The 19632-nt window shown below is 41.6% G+C and overlaps 1 protein-coding gene across 1 annotated transcript; it reads left to right on the forward strand.

Annotated features, from left to right (window-relative positions):
• The first annotated feature begins 10017 nt into the window (after positions 1–10017).
• LOC123750132 (serine/arginine repetitive matrix protein 5-like) lies at positions 10018–14040 on the forward strand. Its single transcript, XM_045732254.2, has 2 exons — positions 10018–10182; positions 12640–14040. The coding sequence occupies exons 1-2, from the start codon at positions 10018–10020 to the stop codon at positions 14038–14040; spliced, it is 1566 nt and encodes a 521-aa protein (XP_045588210.2).
• The last annotated feature ends 5592 nt before the right edge of the window (positions 14041–19632 follow it).

Consider the following 19632-nt stretch of genomic DNA (forward strand, 5'->3'; position numbering starts at 1 on the left):
TGTGTGCTAGCCTAGGGTCCAGCTCATCTAGCAAAGGACATTCTTGCACTGACTGGATACCCAGCTGGATCCCTTCACGATTAAGGTTAGTGTGGCCTTGTGTTAGGGGCCGTGCAAATTTTTGTTTTTTTCCAATTTTTATTTTTTTAATTTTTTCTTTGGCTGGGAGCTAAAATTATTAGTGATGTCTTCTGAAATGCAGAACCTGGCAAGGGAGCCTTCAGTGGTAGAGATAAAGAAACTTAAAAAGTCTAATTTAGTATTGTTAGGCCAGGAATTTGGCCTAGAATTAAATGTCGCAGATAAAAAGTGAACTTTGGTGAATGAAATATTACAACATTGTATTGATGAACAACTATTGGCAAGTGATACACCTTTATGCCAGCCTAGCCAAGCAGAAAGTGCAACTCATAGGGAAAGTGAATTAGCTTTAGAGTTAGCAAAAATAAAATTAGAGGAGCAAAGACTCAAAACCGAGGAGGCTAAAATTGGAGCGAATGCCACTGGAACTCCACCTGCCGGGGATTCAAACCCCAGGCATTATGAGAAAAAGCATAATTTGCCTGAATTTTCCGAGTCTGACCCTGAAAGGTTTTTCAACCATTTTCAGAGAGTGGCCACGTCCATGAACTGGCCAAAGGAAGAGTGGGTGAAAATCCTACAGGGAAGACTTAGGGGTAAAGCACAAGATATTTTTATAAACATGCCTGACGACGAGTGTTTCGAATATGATAAAGTCAGGGAATGTATTTTGCGGGCATATGAAATTACTCCTGAAGCTCACCGCCAAGTTTATCGTAACCTTAGGCCTACTCACAACCAACCGCTCACTGAATTTGTGAATGATCAAATTCGATTGTTTGATAGATGGATTCGCTCGGCGAAAGCCGAAACATACGAGGCTCTCAGGAACTTAATTTTAATGGAACATTTCATAGATATTATGCCAGAGAACGTATCAAATTACATTAGAGGAAGGGTAGAGGTAAATTCTAAAATAGGGGATTTGGCCAAGTTGGCAGAAAACTACAAATTGGCGGGCAAAAGGCCCAATAAAAATAATTATACCCCACAGAGTAGCAAAACTTATACCCACAGCCAGTCCAGACCAGCTCATTCTAACCCTTTACCTAATGCACCTTCTGTTTCAGACATAACTAACCCTGTTAAAGTGTCTAGCCCAACGGCACCTAAAGGTGAACCGAAGGGTAATTCTGTTAGTAATGTCTCTTCTCCCCGACGTTTTTGTGGTCACTGTAATCGTCCAAACCACACTATTAGCCGTTGTTGGCAACTGCACCCAGAAAAAAGACCCAATGCTCTAGTTGTGACACAGGGCTTGAGGCCTTCGGAAGGGTTAGGGAGTAAGACCTCCAACCCACAGTGGTTGGACTTGCTTACCCCATTCTTATCGAAAGGGAGACTACTTTTGTCTGAGGGTTCTTCCTGGAAGGACGTGGTGATCTTCCGAGACACCGGTGCCATCCAGACTTTAATTTTAGAGAGTGCATTGCAAGGTGCCAACACTCTCGACACTGGAGAGGTGGTACTGGTCGAGGGTGTCACTAGTGATACTCGGGCAGTACCCCTCCATAAGGTTACCCTGGAATCTGATTTCCACAAGGGTGTTTGTACAGTCGGAGTCACTTCATACCTACCTTTCCCTAATGTTGATGTAATAGTTGGTAATGATTTAGCAGGGGATAAGGTAGGGGACTCCAGACTGCCTATTATGTTGCCTACCCCTAAGGTTTGCCTGGATCCACCCGCCGCAGAGGATAATGTTGTGTACCCTGCGTGCGCGGTGACCAGGTCTATGGGACTTAAATGTAAGGGCAGCCCTGTGCTTGCCAAGGTGGTAAATCCCGAGGTCACGAGGAGCTTTCCGAGTGGTGAAAACCAAGTGGACCTCGCGGACACATTCATGGCCCGACTCGATGACGTGGCCGAGGACCTTGTGGAGAGCCTGCCACCGCCATCTACAGAGAGTAGTGGGGAGGTGGAGGAGAACACTGTTGAGCCTCGGCCAATGGCATCTGACCAAGGCCTAGATGCCTCCTTGAGTGAGTTACAGAAAGCTGACCCCACTCTTGCAGATTGTCATGAAACAGCCGTCTCTATGGAGGAAATTGTAGACGCAGCAACTGGGTACTACTACAATGATCGGATTTTGATGAAAAAATGGAGACCACAGAGTGCTCCCTTGTCAAATGAGTGGGAGGTAGTCCACCAGGTTATGTTGCCGACCTGCTATAGAGAAAGAGTTTTGGCAGCTGCTCATGATGATCCTATGGGGGGACATCAAGGTATTAATATTACGTATCACAAAATTTTAAAGTATTTTTTCTGGCCCAAGCTGAAAAGCGATGTGGCAAAATTTTGTAATGCGTGTGTTGTTTGTCAACTGGTTGGGAAACCAAACCAGACTCCACCTAAAGCTCCTCTAAGGCCTATTGTCGTGCCAGAGAAACCATTTTCTCATGTGGTAATGGACTGTGTTGGACCATTACCTAGAACTAAGTCTGGTAATATTTACCTAATCACGATGATGTGTATCACTACTCGTTACCCAGAGGCTTTTGCTGTAAGGAACATCCGAGCAAAAACTGTTGTTGCTCGTATGTTGCAATTTTTTTCCACTTTTGGACTGCCTCGGGTCGTGCAAACTGACAATGGTACTAATTTTAAGTCTGATGTTTTCGAGCAATTTTGTAAGGAACATGGAATAACTCATAAGGTTTCCAGCCCATACCATCCACAGAGTCAGGGGGTAATTGAACGTTTCCATCTAACTCTGAAGCAGATGTTGAAGACATCGTGCGAGAGTTCCCACACCTTCTGGGATGAGAATTTACCGTATGTTTTGTTTGCGGCTAGAGAGGGATTACAAAGTTCACTGGGCTGTTCTCCTTTTGAGTTAGTCTTTGGCCATAAAGTTCGTGGACCCTTGCAAATGTTACAGGAGAATCTGTTAGGGAACGTAACGTTATCCGAAGGTTCGGCTTTCTTTGCGCAACACCACCAGAAACTCGAGGACTGCAAGGCGGCTGCATTTAAGTATCTTGGCAAGGCCCAAGAAAAGATGAAAGAACGTAACGATGCTAAATCTAAGTTACGGGTATTTCAGCCTGGCGACCCTGTCCTGGTATTAAAGCCTCGACTAGGGAACACTATGTCCCACAAGTACGAAGGCCCCTTCATAGTGACAGAAAAGACTGGGGACCTCACGTACAAAGTGAGGCACTCTGACAAACGTAACCAGGTAATGCTCATACATGTAAATCGACTGAAGAAGTTCCAGGGCCCCAGGCCCATTGCACTAACCAATGTTTCCATTTCCAGTGAGAGAGGGGATGATTGTTCTGGGGACCCAACTAATCTCATTTTCAATAATTCTAGTTCTGTGAATGCTGTGGAGGAGGGACTGTCCCATTTGCAGATGGCCCAACGTGAAGAGGTGCAGTCGTTGATTGATGAATTCTCCAGTCTGTTCGGGGAGGTCCCGACCCAGACTGATGCCATTTGCCATGATGTCGAGTTGACGGACTACACTCCCATTCGCCTTCAACCCTATCGGATGAGTCCAGAAAAGAAGGCCATCGTACAGAAGGAGGTCGACTTCTTGCTCCAGCACGGCCTCATCCGGCCGAGCCAGGGCTCTTGGTGCTCGCCCTGCCTTTTGGTCCCCAAACCAGACGGCTCCTGGCGATTATGCACCGACTATCGGCAGCTCAACAAGGTGACCATTGTGGATGCCTATCCGCTGCCCCTCCTCGAGGACTGCATCGACGAGTTGGGAAATGCCAAGTACGTTTCGAAATTCGACCTCTCGAGGGGGTATTATCAAATCCCACTCACTGAACGTGCTAAACAGCTAACGGCGTTTGTGACACCCGAGGGTGTTTTTGAGTATGAAGTGTTACCGTTCGGCTTGCGTAATGCCCCTGCCACGTTCCAGAGACTCATGAACTCTCTACTCGCTAAGGTGCCAAATTGTCGGGCGTATTTAGATGATATCGTGCTGTTTGACAGTAATTGGGCTGACCACATAGCTAGGTTACGCCAGTTGTTTGCCATCTTGAAAAGGGCAAATCTTACCTTAAATGCTAAAAAGTGTCATTTTGGCCAAGGCACAGTGACGTACCTCGGTTATGAAGTGGGCCAAGGAAAAGTGTTACCTCGGCAAGATAAAATCAGTGCCATTCTGGAGTATCCAGTACTAAAGTCTAAAAAGGACGTTCAAAGATTTATCGGTATGTGTGCGTACTATCGACGTTTTTGTCAGAACTTTTCCAGTGTTGCCACTCCTCTCACAGACTTGTTGCGGAAAGCCGTTAAATTTAAGTGGTCATCAGACTGTGCAGAGGCATTTAAAAATTTGAAATTGATCTTAGCTTCCGCCCCAGTGCTTGCTAGTCCAAGGTTCGACCGACCGTTTAAAATTCATGTTGACGCGTCTGACTCGGGTGCTGGTGCAGTGTTGTTGCAAACTGGGGATGATCAGGTGGAACACCCAGTATATTATTACTCTGTGAAATTCGACAAGGCGCAACGCAATTATTCAGTGGTAGAAAAAGAGGCGTTGGCGCTAGTGTTAACATGTAAAAAGTTCGAAGTTTACCTCACAGGTAATATAGTGGAAGTGTACACGGACCATAACCCACTAGTCTTCCTGACTCAGATGAAGGGTAAGAATAAACGCATCCTCAGGTGGGCGTTGTACCTACAGGACTTCAATCTTTCCATTACCCACCTACCGGGCAGACTCAACGTGATAGCTGATGCTCTGTCCCGGTTGCCTGAATAACATTCATCTGAGCCACAGAAAGCCATTTACCAACCGTCATGCTTTAGTTAATTTTTTTTAGGTTCTCCTGTGACATTAAATATTCCGTGTCCAATTTATTTACTTCCCTGTTCTTTTATTTTTTTTTGTGTATGTTTTTTTTTTCTTTCAGAGAACTCCTTTGTATTTTTTTTTTGCAGAGAAATTGCTTTTGATTGATTTTTTGTTTTTGTCATATGTTTTTCTTTTTGTTCTCTGTATACTCTTACAAAAAAAAAATATGACTACTATTCTAGTAGTCACATTTTTTTTTTCTCTGAAGGGGGGAGGAGTGTTACGACCCTGGGTTCTCCAGTGGAAACCAGAGGTCAAAATTGAGCTATTAAACTTCCTAGTAGTACAGTTGGCGCATTTCGAATGGCAATTGTTTGTATCTTCCCTGCCAGACGTAAGACTATTATTGTTTCTCAAAGAGCATTTAAAGACTGAGCTGGGGGTTGATTATTAAATAATAACATAGGCACCAACTTTGCTTACTAATACTTTCTAATCATTCATAAAGTAACAATACGTTGCATAGGGGAAGATCTTTAATGTGCTTAGCTGCACGATCAATTAGGCTCCTTCCGGCACCACGACATGAGGGAGGCATACGCATAACATGGATATGCGTATGGAAATGTCAAGACGCACAAGCCTGGAAACCCACTTCGGCCAATCATTAGCCAGATACCCACACCCACGTACAGACTGGCGAAGCGACTCAATGGCCTGCTGACTCCTTATGTTCCTTGCGCCTTCAGCCTGAAGTCTCCAAAGGAATTTGTTGACTTACTGCGGGGCACACGGGCCACAGAGATAAGAGCCTCGTTGGACGTAGAATCGCTGTTTACCAACGTACTTGTGGACGAGACAATCGGAATGATAGCCGACAAAGTGTATCGTGATCCAGCCTGTACTCCTCTTGACATGCCAGAAAATATTCTGAGGAAACTACTCCAAGCTTGTACTAAAGAGGCACCCTTCTTGAGCCCGGATGGGCACATGTGTAAGCAAGTAGATGGGGTCGCCATGGGTTCTCCCCTAGGTGTCCTGTTTGCAAACTTCTACATGGGTACCATCGAGCAAAAAGTCTTAGTCGACATGAACTTGAAACCGGCCATATACTGCAGGTATGTTGACGACATTTTTACACAGGTACCTGATGTCAGACATCTGCAGGAGCTGAAGGAGGCATTTGAGCAGAGTTCCGTGCTGCGTTTCACTTACGAGATGGAAAAGGATGGGAAGCTGCCCTCTCTAGATGTAACAGTCATGGAAAAGGGCGGAGGTTTCCACACTGCAGTCTACACTAAGGAAACAAACATAGGAATGTGCCTAAATGCCAACAGCGACTGCCCTGACAGGTACAAGAGGAGTGTTGTTAACGCATATGTCGACCGTGCTCTCAGCCACAGCTCAGAATGGAAGCAAGTCGACGAAGAACTCTGTAGGGTAAGGCAGGTCCTAGTCAATAACGGCTTCTCCAATGGTTTCATCGAAGACATCATAAGAAGGAAAGTGAAAAGTCATGCAACCTCTGAAGAGACAACTAACACAACACCTATACCCCATATTAGACTATTTTACAGGAACTTCTTTTCCACAGCTCATAAAACGGAGGAAAGGGTCCTGAAAGATATTGTTAATAGAAACGTTATCCCTACAGACAAAAATCAGAGGATACAACTGACGATTTACTATAAAACCAGAAAAACGGCCAGCCTTCTCATGAGAAACTCTCCAGACACAAAACAGAACGCTTTAAAAGAGACTAACGTCGTCTATGCCTTCAAATGCCCACTTGGGGACTGTAAGCTCCCAAAAACCCAGTATATAGGCAAGACAACAACATCTCTTTCTAGGCGTTTAACGATGCATAAGCAACAGGGCTCCATTAAGGAACATATAATCTCTTCCCACAACCAAACCATCGCCAGAGAAATCCTAGTAAACAACACAGAAATCATCGATAGATACAGCGATAGCAGGCGGCTTGACGTTTGCGAGGCACTACACATCAAGAAGTCAACACCAGCAATCAACAGCCAATTATTGCACAACTATATTCTACCCACCTCAAGACTCCGCTCCAATATAGAAGCATCAAGAAATATGGACCAATAGGCTTTCTACAAACACTTCTATTCAATACCCATTGTTTGTGTTCTGTCTTGTGTTGATACTTTTAATACCCTATTAATATCCCCTCTTGTTCTGTCTTGTGTTAATGCCACATCACCCCTCCCACCTCACTCAAATGTAGATATAAAATCGGAGATACGTAAGTTCTAATCAATTGTGTATTTGTGAACTAAAGTCTTTGAAAATGTAATAAGTTTTACGAAACGCGCCCGTGTCGCGTCAGACTAGAAATAAAAATGAATTTTGGAGAATTGATTTTTGATTTACCTCCAACAGTGAAGCGTAATGTACGAAAGATTGAGAAAATTCGTGTTAGAATTATTAATCTTACTTTTTCGGTCATATTTAATAATATATGTCTACAGGAAAGACTGCTACCAAAATATACTAATATATATATATATATATATATATATATATATATATATATATATATATATATATATATATATATATATATATATATATATATATATATATATTATATATATATATATATATAATATATATATATATATATATATATATATATATATATATATATTATATATATATATATTATATATATATATATATATATATATATATATATATATATATATATATATATATATATATATATATATATTATATATATATATATTATATATATATATATTATATATATATATATATACATATATATATATATATATATATATATATATATATATATATATATATATATATATATACATATATATATATATATATATATATATATATATATATATATATATATATATATATATATATATATACATATATATATATATATATATATATATATATATATATATATATATATATATATATATATTTGTGTTCGTCACGTGTGCCCCAAAGAATGAGGTGATTTGGTAAATTGCTATGCCCAAGATTACTATCCGAATGCCGGCGGTGGGGTGGTTCAAATAGCCTCGGCTATCACCTCATTATGTCCGGTCGTGATGGTCAAGTGGATTAAGGCGTCTTGTACATACCAGTTGCGTTGCTCCTAGGAGTATGGGTTCGAGTCACTTCTGGGGTGTGAGTTTTCAGTTGCATATTGTCCTGGGGACCATTCAGGCTTGTTCGCATATATATATATATATATATATATATATATATATATATATATATATATATATATATATATATATATATATATATATATATAAATATATATATTATTAAATATGACCGAAAAAGTAAGATTAATAATTCTAACACGAATTTTCTCAATCTTTCGTACATTTCTTTTCACTGTTGGTGGTAATTCAAAAATCAATTCTCCAAAATTCATTTTTATTTCTTTTATTTCAATTTTGGAGAATTGATTTTTGAATTACCACCAACAGTGAAAAGAAATGTACGAAAGATTGAGAAAATTCGTGTTAGAATTATTAATCTTACTTTTTCGGTCATATTTAATAATATATGTCTACAGGAAAGACTGCTTGAAAGACAGAAAGACTACCAAAATATACTAATATATATATATATATATATATATATATATATATATATATATATATATATATATATATATATATATATATATATTTATATATATATATATATATATATATATATATATATATATATATATATATATATATATATATATATATATATATAACTGAAAACTCACACCCCAGAAGTGACTCGAACCCATACTCCCACAACTGGTATGTACAGGGACGCCTTAATCCGCTTGACCATCACGACCGGACATAAGGAAGTGATAGCCGAGGCTATATGAACCACTTCCCCGCCGGCACTCGGATGGTAATCTTGGGCATAGCATTTTATCAAATCACCTCATTCTTTGGGGCACACGTGAGGAACACAAATGCAAACAAGCCTGAATGGTCCCCAGGACTATATACAACTGAAAACTCACACCCCAGAAGTGACTCGAACCCATACTCCCACAACTGGTATGTACAGGGACGCCTTAATCCGCTTGACCATCACGACCGGACATAAGGAAGTGATAGCCGAGGCTATATGAACCACTTCCCCGCCGGCACTCGAATGGTAATCTTGATTTGATAAAATGCTATGCCCAAGATTACCATCCGAGTGCCGGCGGGGAAGTGGTTCATATAGCCTCGGCTATCACTTCCTTATGTCCGGTCGTGATGGTCAAGCGGATTAAGGCGTCCCTGTACATACCAGTTGTGGGAGTATGGGTTCGAGTCACTTCTGGGGTGTGAGTTTTCAGTTGTATATAGTCCTGGGGACCATTCAGGCTTGTTTGCATTTGTGTTCCTCACGTGTGCCCCAAAGAATGAGGTGATTTGATAAAATGCTATGCCCAAGATTACCATCCGAGTGCCGGCGGGGAAGTGGTTCATATAGCCTCGGCTATCACTTCCTTATGTCCGGTCGTGATGGTCAAGCGGATTAAGGCGTCCCTGTACATACCAGTTGTGGGAGTATGGGTTCGAGTCACTTCTGGGGTGTGAGTTTTCAGTTGTATATAGTCCTGGGGACCATTCAGGCTTGTTTGCATATATATATATATATATATATATGGATTCTAAGTCCATATTACTAAGAGACAGAGAAGGATAGCCAGTAGCCAGGAAGACAGACCAGAATCAGACTTAGTTTGCAGACTTCGCAGCACCTTGAGTGACAACCAGAGCGCAATATAATTACTAAAAATTATACATTTAATTAAAAAAAAAAAGATTGTACCTTTTTCCCACTTACGTATTTTTTCTTATAAAATTAAATGACCGCCTAATAGCTGTGGGTGGCCCCTTTGTCTCCTGGCATTCATTATTTTCAGACCCAGTCCGTCACTGTACAGGAACTTGGACGAGTGCTCGAGGAGATGAGGACTCACAAGTCAGCTTTATCTTATTTATATGTAACGAGCACCATCCCCCACCTATTTGTTAAACTTAAAGGTTAAGAATCACTTGACATGGTAATTATATAAGTGCGAACAGTTAGCAACTAATCATAACATGAGTCTTGCGTTACTGAACAGTAATTCACAAGTAGCACAAACCATGTTCCAGGAAGTGAACCATGCAGCTGCAAACTATATGAAGAAAGTCCCAGTTGACAAGTCAGTAACTAATCAGTTCGATCATATTCAATACAGCTTGGCTCAGTATGAGAATAATGTCCAAGCCAAGTTCCATAAATTAAATAATATTAAAGCACAACAGAATGTAAATCCTCCCCACATCTAATTTAACCACCGTTGAAAGGAAAATTGGCGAAACTGGAAGGAATTTGGGGAATTCATCCACATGTATAATCCCCAAACTAACATTAAGTAATATTACTAAGTTTACCTATTTGAAAGAGCCTCTGGAAGTGAAAGTTAAGTCTGTGATAGTAAATATAAACCACATCGATGATAGTCACCATAAAGTAGTCAAGTTACTAAGGTGGAAACATTATAATGCTAAACTGTTTATGACCATCTTACTTTCCACCTGCTAGACTTGCCTCCACCAACCAACAATGCAGAGTCCATACAGAGTTTTCGTTTTAAGGTGGAGTCATTATTAAGTTCCCTCTGCACATATATCAACATTATTGAAGCTGAGAGGTTTTTAAAACTAATTATACAGTGAAAAGTACCTACTGACATTCTAACAACTATTTGCTCACACCTTAATAAAGCGTTTCTTACCCAGAGAGAAAGCCAAAGTGTCTAAAACCAGCTATCAATCTTGCGAACCTTTGACAAAATTAAGCCACATGACAAACTCAGTCAGGTGACGAGGGGGGCCTCGTAGCCTGGTGGATAGCGCGCAGGATTCGTAATTCTGTGTCGCGGGTTCGATTCCCGCACGAGGCAGAAACAAATGGGCAAAAGTTTCTTTCACCCTGAATGCCCCTGTTACCTAGCAGTAAATAGGTACCTGGGAGTTAGTCAGCTGGCTTCCTGGGGGTGGAGGCCTGGTCGAGGACCGGGCCGCGGGGACACTAAAGCCCCGAAATCATCTCAAGATAACCCCTGACAAACCCACGCTAATTACAATCCAAAGGCTGCAGATTTTAAAGGGAAGCAAGGTAGCATGGGAAACTCTCTGGTGTTCCAATCTTTACCTGTTATTTTATCTGTACACTGAAAGCTTGAGTCTCCAATTAGTGCCACAGTTGGATGGAACTATTTGTTTTACAAGCAGGATCATTTAATATACAGAGGCTTTACCTACCCAGATTATCAAACCATATCAGTCGTGTACAGCACTTGCAACGGGGCACTAGATGCTTGCCAACTTATGACACAGAAGGGGTGAATATGCTGGTGCTACCTTACAGTAAATACTGTAAGGTAGACGATAATATTAATGCCCTGTTGTTCAAGGCTAATGCAGTTGAAACCTTTCAACCAACATAATTAATTAGTCATAAAGGAGCTAAAAAATATTAGAAAGTTGTTTGATAAAGACTCCCATTAGACATTCATTGCCAATGGGGGCGACAGAAGGCATTAAATTAATCGCCCATTACTCAGGTAACATTAAACATTTCTTGGTTTCTTACTAATTCAGGACTATAGGCTTATGGTGTGGGGAAGCCATATGTCCGTACTGGTGTATGCCATTGTTGTTGACAAAATCCTGATTGACCTACACGTAATTGGTCTTGGGCGACTGCAAGACATCATTGAAAAAATGGGGTGAAGTTGGATGAACTGTAAGTCCATTCTAACATCAAGGCCACTGGTGTTCTGGTGGATCTGACTATTACAACAATTACATTCTCTCGAAAAAGAGAATGCAAGGAATAAATCTCATACCTTCTGCAAGAGGAAAATTAATGAGAGGTCTGGTATTGCGGTTTAACTCATCGCCTCCTGTAGATTCTGTTAAACCAGCAACTGTGATAATTCCTTAAATAAGAACAGATCAGTACCAATTACAAATCACCCAGACGAGTGAGGAGGGTAGTTGGAACCAATTAAAAAAATGTGGGATCTTGCAACAGGAGTGATCCTATCTAATCAACCCAGCCCAGATCATACAGATTCGTTACAACAGTACCCATACACGGTACAAGACGATAATGAACAATGCTGGGTCTGGCAGTCATGTAAGCTAAACCAATAACAATTACCAAGCTGTTATAATACAGCCAACAGTCAGTGAAAATCACAGATTAAGGTGGTGTATTGTTTGATATAATATGTGAAGTTTGTTTTGGGGCACCATATGATTTTTGTAATGCATGACACCATAGGTTCAGTTTTATATATTCAATATAGGATGTCGTGTGATATGTTTTAATCGTGGAGTATTGTGTGATGCCATAAGTATGTTATGTTGCATACTGTGGAAAAATTTCCCCACCTGGTTCAATTTAATTTATATATCTTTTAATTAATTAAATATACACCAGATAAAGATACTTTTCGTTGCTGTGTATAATTTACCAAATAAAATTAAGTTAGATTTATCCGAAACAGAAAGAATCGTATTTAATTCCTCCATTCACTATGGAGAAAAGGTGATGGCTGCGTCACGAACTTACAGAATATCAAACGTATTTATGTCTGTACTTATATTTTAATACATACAGTCTGACGACTGTTTACAAAATAAATTATTAGATTAAAATAAAACTAAAAAGAATTTAAATATAGAAAATTTAAATACTTCTCCTTCCGGGAGATCAGATCACGATCACATCACAGATCACGATCACATCACAGATCACGATCAAATCACAGATCACGATCACATCACAGATCACGATCACATCACAGATCACGATCAAATCACAGATCACGATCACATCACAGATCACGATCACATCACAGTTCACGATCACATCACATATCACGATCACATCACAGATCACGATCACATCACAGATCACGATCACAGATCACGATCACATCACAGATCACGATCACATCACAGATCACGATCACATCACAGATCACGATCACATCACATATCACGATCACATCACAGATCACGATCACATCACAGATCACGATCACAGATCACGATCACATCACAGTTCACGATCACATCACATATCACGATCACATCACAGATCACGATCACATCACAGATCACGATCACAGATCACGATCACATCACAGATCACGATCACATCACAGATCACGATCACATCACAGATCACGATCACATCACATATCACGATCACATCACAGATCACGATCACATCACAGATCACGATCACATCACAGATCACGATCACATCACAGATCACGATCACATCACAGATCACGATCACATCACAGATCACGATCACATCACAGATCACGATCACATCACAGATCACGATCACATCACAGATCACGATCACATCACAGATCACGATCACATCACATATCACGATCACATCACATATCACGATCACATCACAGATCACGATCACATCACAGATCACGATCACATCACAGATCACGATCACATCACATATCACGATCACATCACAGATCACGATCACATCACAGATCACGATCACAGATCACGATCACATCACAGTTCACGATCACATCACATATCACGATCACATCACAGATCACGATCACATCACAGATCACGATCACATCACAGATCACGATCACAGATCACGATCACATCACAGATCACGATCACAGATCACGATCACATCACAGATCACGATCACATCACAGATCACGATCACATCACAGATCACGATCACATCACATATCACGATCACATCACAGATCACGATCACATCACAGATCACGATCACATCACAGATCACGATCACATCACAGATCACGATCACATCACAGATCACGATCAAATCACAGATCACGATCACATCACAGATCACGATCACATCACAGATCACGATCACATCACAGATCACGATCACATCACAGATCACGATCACATCACAGATCACGATCACATCACATATCACGATCACATCACATATCACGATCACATCACAGATCACGATCACATCACAGATCACGATCACATCACAGATCACGATCACATCACAGATCACGATCACATCACAGATCACGATCTCTCTCGCACCTAGCGCTGCAGGGTGGGTAAATAATTGGCAGAAGACTTGCGTCTCTCTAGATGGTCAGACCCCACTCCTAACTTGGTGTTTTATGCCGGGTAGAGACGGGAGGCCATCTTCAGTGACGGGTAGTCTTTGAGAGAGAGACCCATCGGCCACCAGGAAGTTCACCATGGGCCACAAACGCTACAGGATCCGGGGAACGCTCCTTGACGAGCACCCGTTCTCCAAGACATCCCTCCTGAAGCTATTTAAAGAAGTTGCGGGAGTGACACCTAACGACATCAGACAGGAAGGCACGGACATCCTCTGCTACTTTTAGAGTGATGAGGAAGTTGACAAAGTTCTGTTCTACACCTCCACTTCTCTCAGACATCACCTCCGTCTCAATTTCCCACGTCAGTAGCTGGCTGCTCGCTCTGTCATTGTTCACGATCTCAGCCAATGGATCGCTGATCAAGATCTAGCAGATGAAAGCGCATTCATGACCGACTTCACTGAATCCAACCCGGGCTTACAGCTCCATAAAGCTAACTTCTTCAACAGATATTGCTCCTTGAAGCAGACCTTCCGGACCATTGATTCGGCTACTCTGGCTACCAGAAATGGCGTTTACAGCTTCGGTATTCACATTCCTCCATTCCGTGTGAAGATGGAACGTTTCCACATGGTCAACCAGTGCCTCCGGTGCTACGAGTACACCCACTCCACCAGCAAATGTAACCAGAGGATTTAGAAGTGTAACTTCTGTTCAGCTGATCACCATTATTCTATCAGCACGTCAGAGACACTATGCTGTTTGCTTTGCAAAGGCGATCATCCTGCAATCTCCATTCGTTGTCCTCATAGACAAGAAGTCACCCAGAACATGGAAAAAACACATCTTCTACCGGAACCACCACCCCTGGTGCAACCAACCAATCAGCGTCCACCTCAACTTCAGGTTTCAACGTCCAAGCCGCCATTTTCCCTGTGATTCCGGGAGGACGACCCACTTCTACTGCTACTGCCACTAGCAGCCAATGGGGGCCTTTGCTCCCAACCAACCAGCCACACATCGAACCAGCCATTGTCGCCTCCACCCCATCCCGGCCAACCACTGTCTAGCACAGTAAAAGCTTTGATATCGACGGCCAGAATGACTGCTGGCACTAACCCCACAGAATTTGTGAGACTCCTGAAAATTTTCCACAAAACGAACGGTCTCCCTACCTTCTTTGTTCCTGAAGAAGTCTACAACACTCCGGGTTCAACTCCAGCAACTGACCCTGTGGAGGATGCCGACTCTACATCCGACGACGATTCCGCCACTACAATGCAGACTTCAGATCCTGTTGTAGTACCTTCAGCTCGCAAGAGTCTGCCTCCTGAGACCCCCCACTTCTACTACAATTCCAGTTACTAACCGTGACATCACTGTGAACGCGGCCACGCTTTTAGACTTACTGTCAGCTCCTGCTCCACATGTTTCTCCGGCTGTTGCTAACCCTTCACCCGTCCCAGTGGTGAATTCAGCTTCAATGGACCCTGGGTGTGACCCTGTAGAGGGTCTATACTATGAAGTCCCCTCTGCTGCAGTACCCACTGCTGCTACTCAACCTTCAAGAACTCAACCTTCGAGAACACTATCTTCGCAATCTACCACCTCTGCTCTTCACTCATTTGATGAATCGCATGAGGACGTGTCTGTTGGAACACCATCTCCTCCTTCACGGATATGTCACTACTCAGCTGCCGATTTCCTTTAAGACACCGCACCAACAACCCCCAACGATAGCACCACAAGGCCAGCACCAAGTCAGTCTACCACGACCAAGACCGACAAGTCCAAGAAGAAGACCAAAGATCAGAGTTTGATGAAATTGTCAACAAAAAAGAAGACCAATAACGAAATGATTTAACATCAACACCTGTAATGAACCCTCAACTGCCAGCTGCTTTAAAGAACACCGCGACGAGAAGCCCTGCCTCCAGCAAGACACATCAGCGAGCAACAATGAACACTCCACTCTACAGCCAAACTACAGCATCAGCTGCAATTCTTACCCATGGTGGTTGGGTCACCGATCTTTCATCTCACCTCTTCACCTCGTCTCCAGTTCCTCGCTCAAGATTTCTGCAGCCTCCCCCATCCTTCTCTTCCCGACTTACCAGTCCTATGGTATTGAAACTGAAACTGAAACTTCCGGGAGAGGTATTTACCTCTCCTTAAGTAAATACCTTTCCTTAAGTTGTAAAATAAGAGAAAATTTTATGGGACATGAATGTTCCCTGCCGAAGGAGATGAGACGCTCCATCATGGACTTCCAAGCGGGACACACGAGTGTAGCCGTGCTTGGTTTTCTTTAGTGTTAACGTAACTCCTATGATGCTACTGCTCACTGATCTCTCCCATAACAAGGGAAGTGCCTCAGTCCCGTACTCACTCCTTAAAAAACAGTGTTGCCACATAGTTACAGAGAGTATGGTTAGAAGGTAGGAAACACCAGCCCCAGGGGTAAGCACTCTAGACGAAAATATCGCAATAATTTGTAATTGAATAAAGTGAACAATATTCGTGATTTATATTATAATGTAACTTGTCAATAGTCTGATGTTCAATCTCAAAGAAGCTGAGTTTGGTATTATCCAGAATAAGGGTCGTCCCCAGAGAGAGACGCAATAGCCACATGTCGGCAGGAGAGATGGGCTCACGTGACTGACACGCGTCCCAGCTAAACCAAAAGCTCCTGTTCAGCTAAACTGACATTCATTTTCGTTATTAGAAAAAACAAATTTAGTTAATTTAAATAATCTGAAGTTTCAATAATAAGAAGGAACTGATTTATTTCAATTTAGTTATTTATATATGTAAATACCCCCATATATGTGAGGAATTATTTATGTGGAGTTTTTAAAAAATACAGTGCACTATTTTCCAAATAATAAAATATAATTTAATTGAACAAATATTTAACTGAAACTGATGCTATTGAAATCTAATATATTTAAAACAAAATATTCCCTTCACAAGTAAATATTCCGCACACATGTCTCTTTACATGTTCTGTAACGTGTGACACCTTAACAATTATGTAAACTGCTTCCTGATATATATACTGCACTCTGGGTATACCTGCCATTGTCAGGCTCTGACTGTCTTCCATCTGTCTACCAATCCATCTATCTATTTCTTTATCTTTCCAACTAACTATCTAGCCATCCATCAATTTATCCATCCATATATTCACATATTTCTCCATCTTTGCATCCATCCATTAAAATGTTCATATATCTCTCCATCTATATAACCATCTATATATCCATTTATCTTTTCAACTAGCTATCCATCTATCTATCCATCTATTTATCCATCTATCCATCCATCAATCTATACATCTCTTTGACAATATGGGATTATTTGGTTAAGTACATATTTAATTTTAACTTTAGTAAGTGGACTTTATATTTAAATGTCTATCCATCTTTCTATCTATCTATTCCATCTATTTATCCATCTATCAATACATCTATTTGACTATGTGGGATTATATGTGTGATATATGTGGGTTATATATATATGAGTGATATTATATGAATGAGCGGTCACAGTACAGTGTACTGACGTTTGAGTATCTGGTCGAAGAAGGGTTTATGAACTCAAAGAGGGGAACTGAAAACAAAATGGTGGCATTCCAAAAGGGAAACTATTTGGAGATAAGAAAATTTCTGACAGATATAACATGGGAAACAGAGCTCAGGGGAAAGACGGCGCAAGACATGATGGAATACATCACGCAGAAGTGTAAGGAAACAGCAGACAAGTTCGTCCCAGTCCAAAAGCTAAAAAAATGAAATGCAGATGAGAAATCCATGGTTTAATCAGAGATTTAAACTAGCAAAGCAACTAAGTAAAAGAGAGCGTGGAGAAACTATAGAAATAACAGAACACTTGAGAGCAGGGAAGGATACCAAAGAGCCAGGAATGAATACGTCAGGGTGAGAAAAGAGGCAGGAGGGCAATACGAAAGCGACATAGCAAGCAAGCAAGGACAAGACGCAACTTAAATTACTGCACAGCCACATCAGGAAAAAACAACAGTGAAGGAACAGGTAATGAAACTGAGGATAAGGGCAGACAGATTCACTACAAACGACAAGGAAGTGTGTGAGGAAACGAATAAGAAATTCCAGGAGGTCTTCACATTAGAGCAAGGAGAAGTTCTAGAGATAAGAGAGGGAATAGTTAACCAGGTACCACTAGAGGAGTTTGGGATTACCAGTGGGGATGTAAGGAAGCTCTTGCTAGAGTTGGATGTGACAAAGTCTATAGTCCCAGACGCAATCTTCCCTTAGATCCTAAGGGAAGGGGCAGAAGCACTATGCCTACCATTCTCCATAGTGTATAACAAATCACTGGTAACAGGGGAACTGCCAAAAATTTGGAAGACAACTAATGTAGTCCCAATATACAAGAAGAGGGATAGACAGGAGGCACTGAATTACAGGCCAGTGTCCCTAACTTGCATACCATGTAAGCTGATGGAGAAGATTGTGCGAATAAAGCTAGTGGAACATCTGGAGCGAAAGAACTTGGTAACACAACATCAACATGGGTTCAGGTATGGCAAGTCCTGCCTCACCGGATTAATTGAATTCTACGACCAGGCAACAAAAAATCAGGCAAGAAAAAGAAAGGGTGGGCAGACTGCATATTTTTGGATTGCCAAAAAGCCTTTGACACAGTAACACACAGGAGGTTAGTGCAACAGCTGGAGATGCAGGCAGGAGTCAAAGGGAAGGTTCTCCATTGGAAAAGGGAGTACCTAAGCAACAGAAGACAGCGAGTCACTGTAAGGGATGAGGTCTCAGGTTGGCGAGACGTCACAATTGGAGTCCTGAAGGGTTCAGTCCTTCGACCTATACTGTTTCTGATATATATAAATAATCTCCCTGAAGGTATAGAATCGTTCCTCTCATTGTTTGCTGATGACACAAAAATTATGAGGAGGATTAAGATAGAGGAAGATAGTAGGAGGCTACAAGAGGACTTAGACAAACTGAATGAATGGTCCAACAAATGGCTACTAAAGTTAAACCCGAGTAAATGTAAGGTAATAAAGCTAGGCGGTAGAAACAGGAGGCCAGACACAGACTACAAAACGGGAGAAGAAGTCCTTCATGAAACGGACAGAGAGAAAGATCTAGGAGTTGATATCACGCCAAACCTGTCTCCTGAAGCCCACATCAAAAGAATAACATCTGTGGCTTCTGCGAGGTTGGCAAACATCAGAACTGCCTTCAGGAACCTGTGAAAGGAATCATTTAGAATCTTTTATACCACATATGTAAGACCAATCCTTAAGTATGCGGCCCCCCTTGCATGGAGCCCTATTATAGACTGTGGGTTGGTTGGTGTAGTCGTCGTTGATCCTCCTCTACGGACAACCCAACCCACAACTCGGTAGAGTGCTTATACTAGGAGATCACCCTTGGCGCTTCTGGCTCTTGGAGAGGGGCTCAACGTCACACGTTTAGGGGATGCGGCTCCAACATTTAGCCTCGTTGTCACGTGCACACACCCACTCGAGCCGCTGTGACTCCCCACTCTCTCCTTATGAGATATGATCTCCTCAATCCCC

This window comes from Procambarus clarkii, unplaced genomic scaffold (assembly GCF_040958095.1).
Source record: "Procambarus clarkii isolate CNS0578487 unplaced genomic scaffold, FALCON_Pclarkii_2.0 HiC_scaffold_99, whole genome shotgun sequence".
NCBI lineage: Eukaryota > Metazoa > Arthropoda > Malacostraca > Decapoda > Cambaridae > Procambarus > Procambarus clarkii.

What these genes read in the sequence shown, in the direction of transcription:
- LOC123750132 (XM_045732254.2), top strand. Translation starts at nt 10,018, where the DNA reads ATGTTCCAGGAAGTGAACCATGCAGCTGCAAACTATATGAAGAAAGTC. An exon ending in ATATTAAAGCACAACAGAAT is followed by an intron (nt 10,183 to 12,639) that starts GTAAATCCTCCC and finishes TCCTTCCGGGAG; the next exon opens with ATCAGATCACGATCACATCA.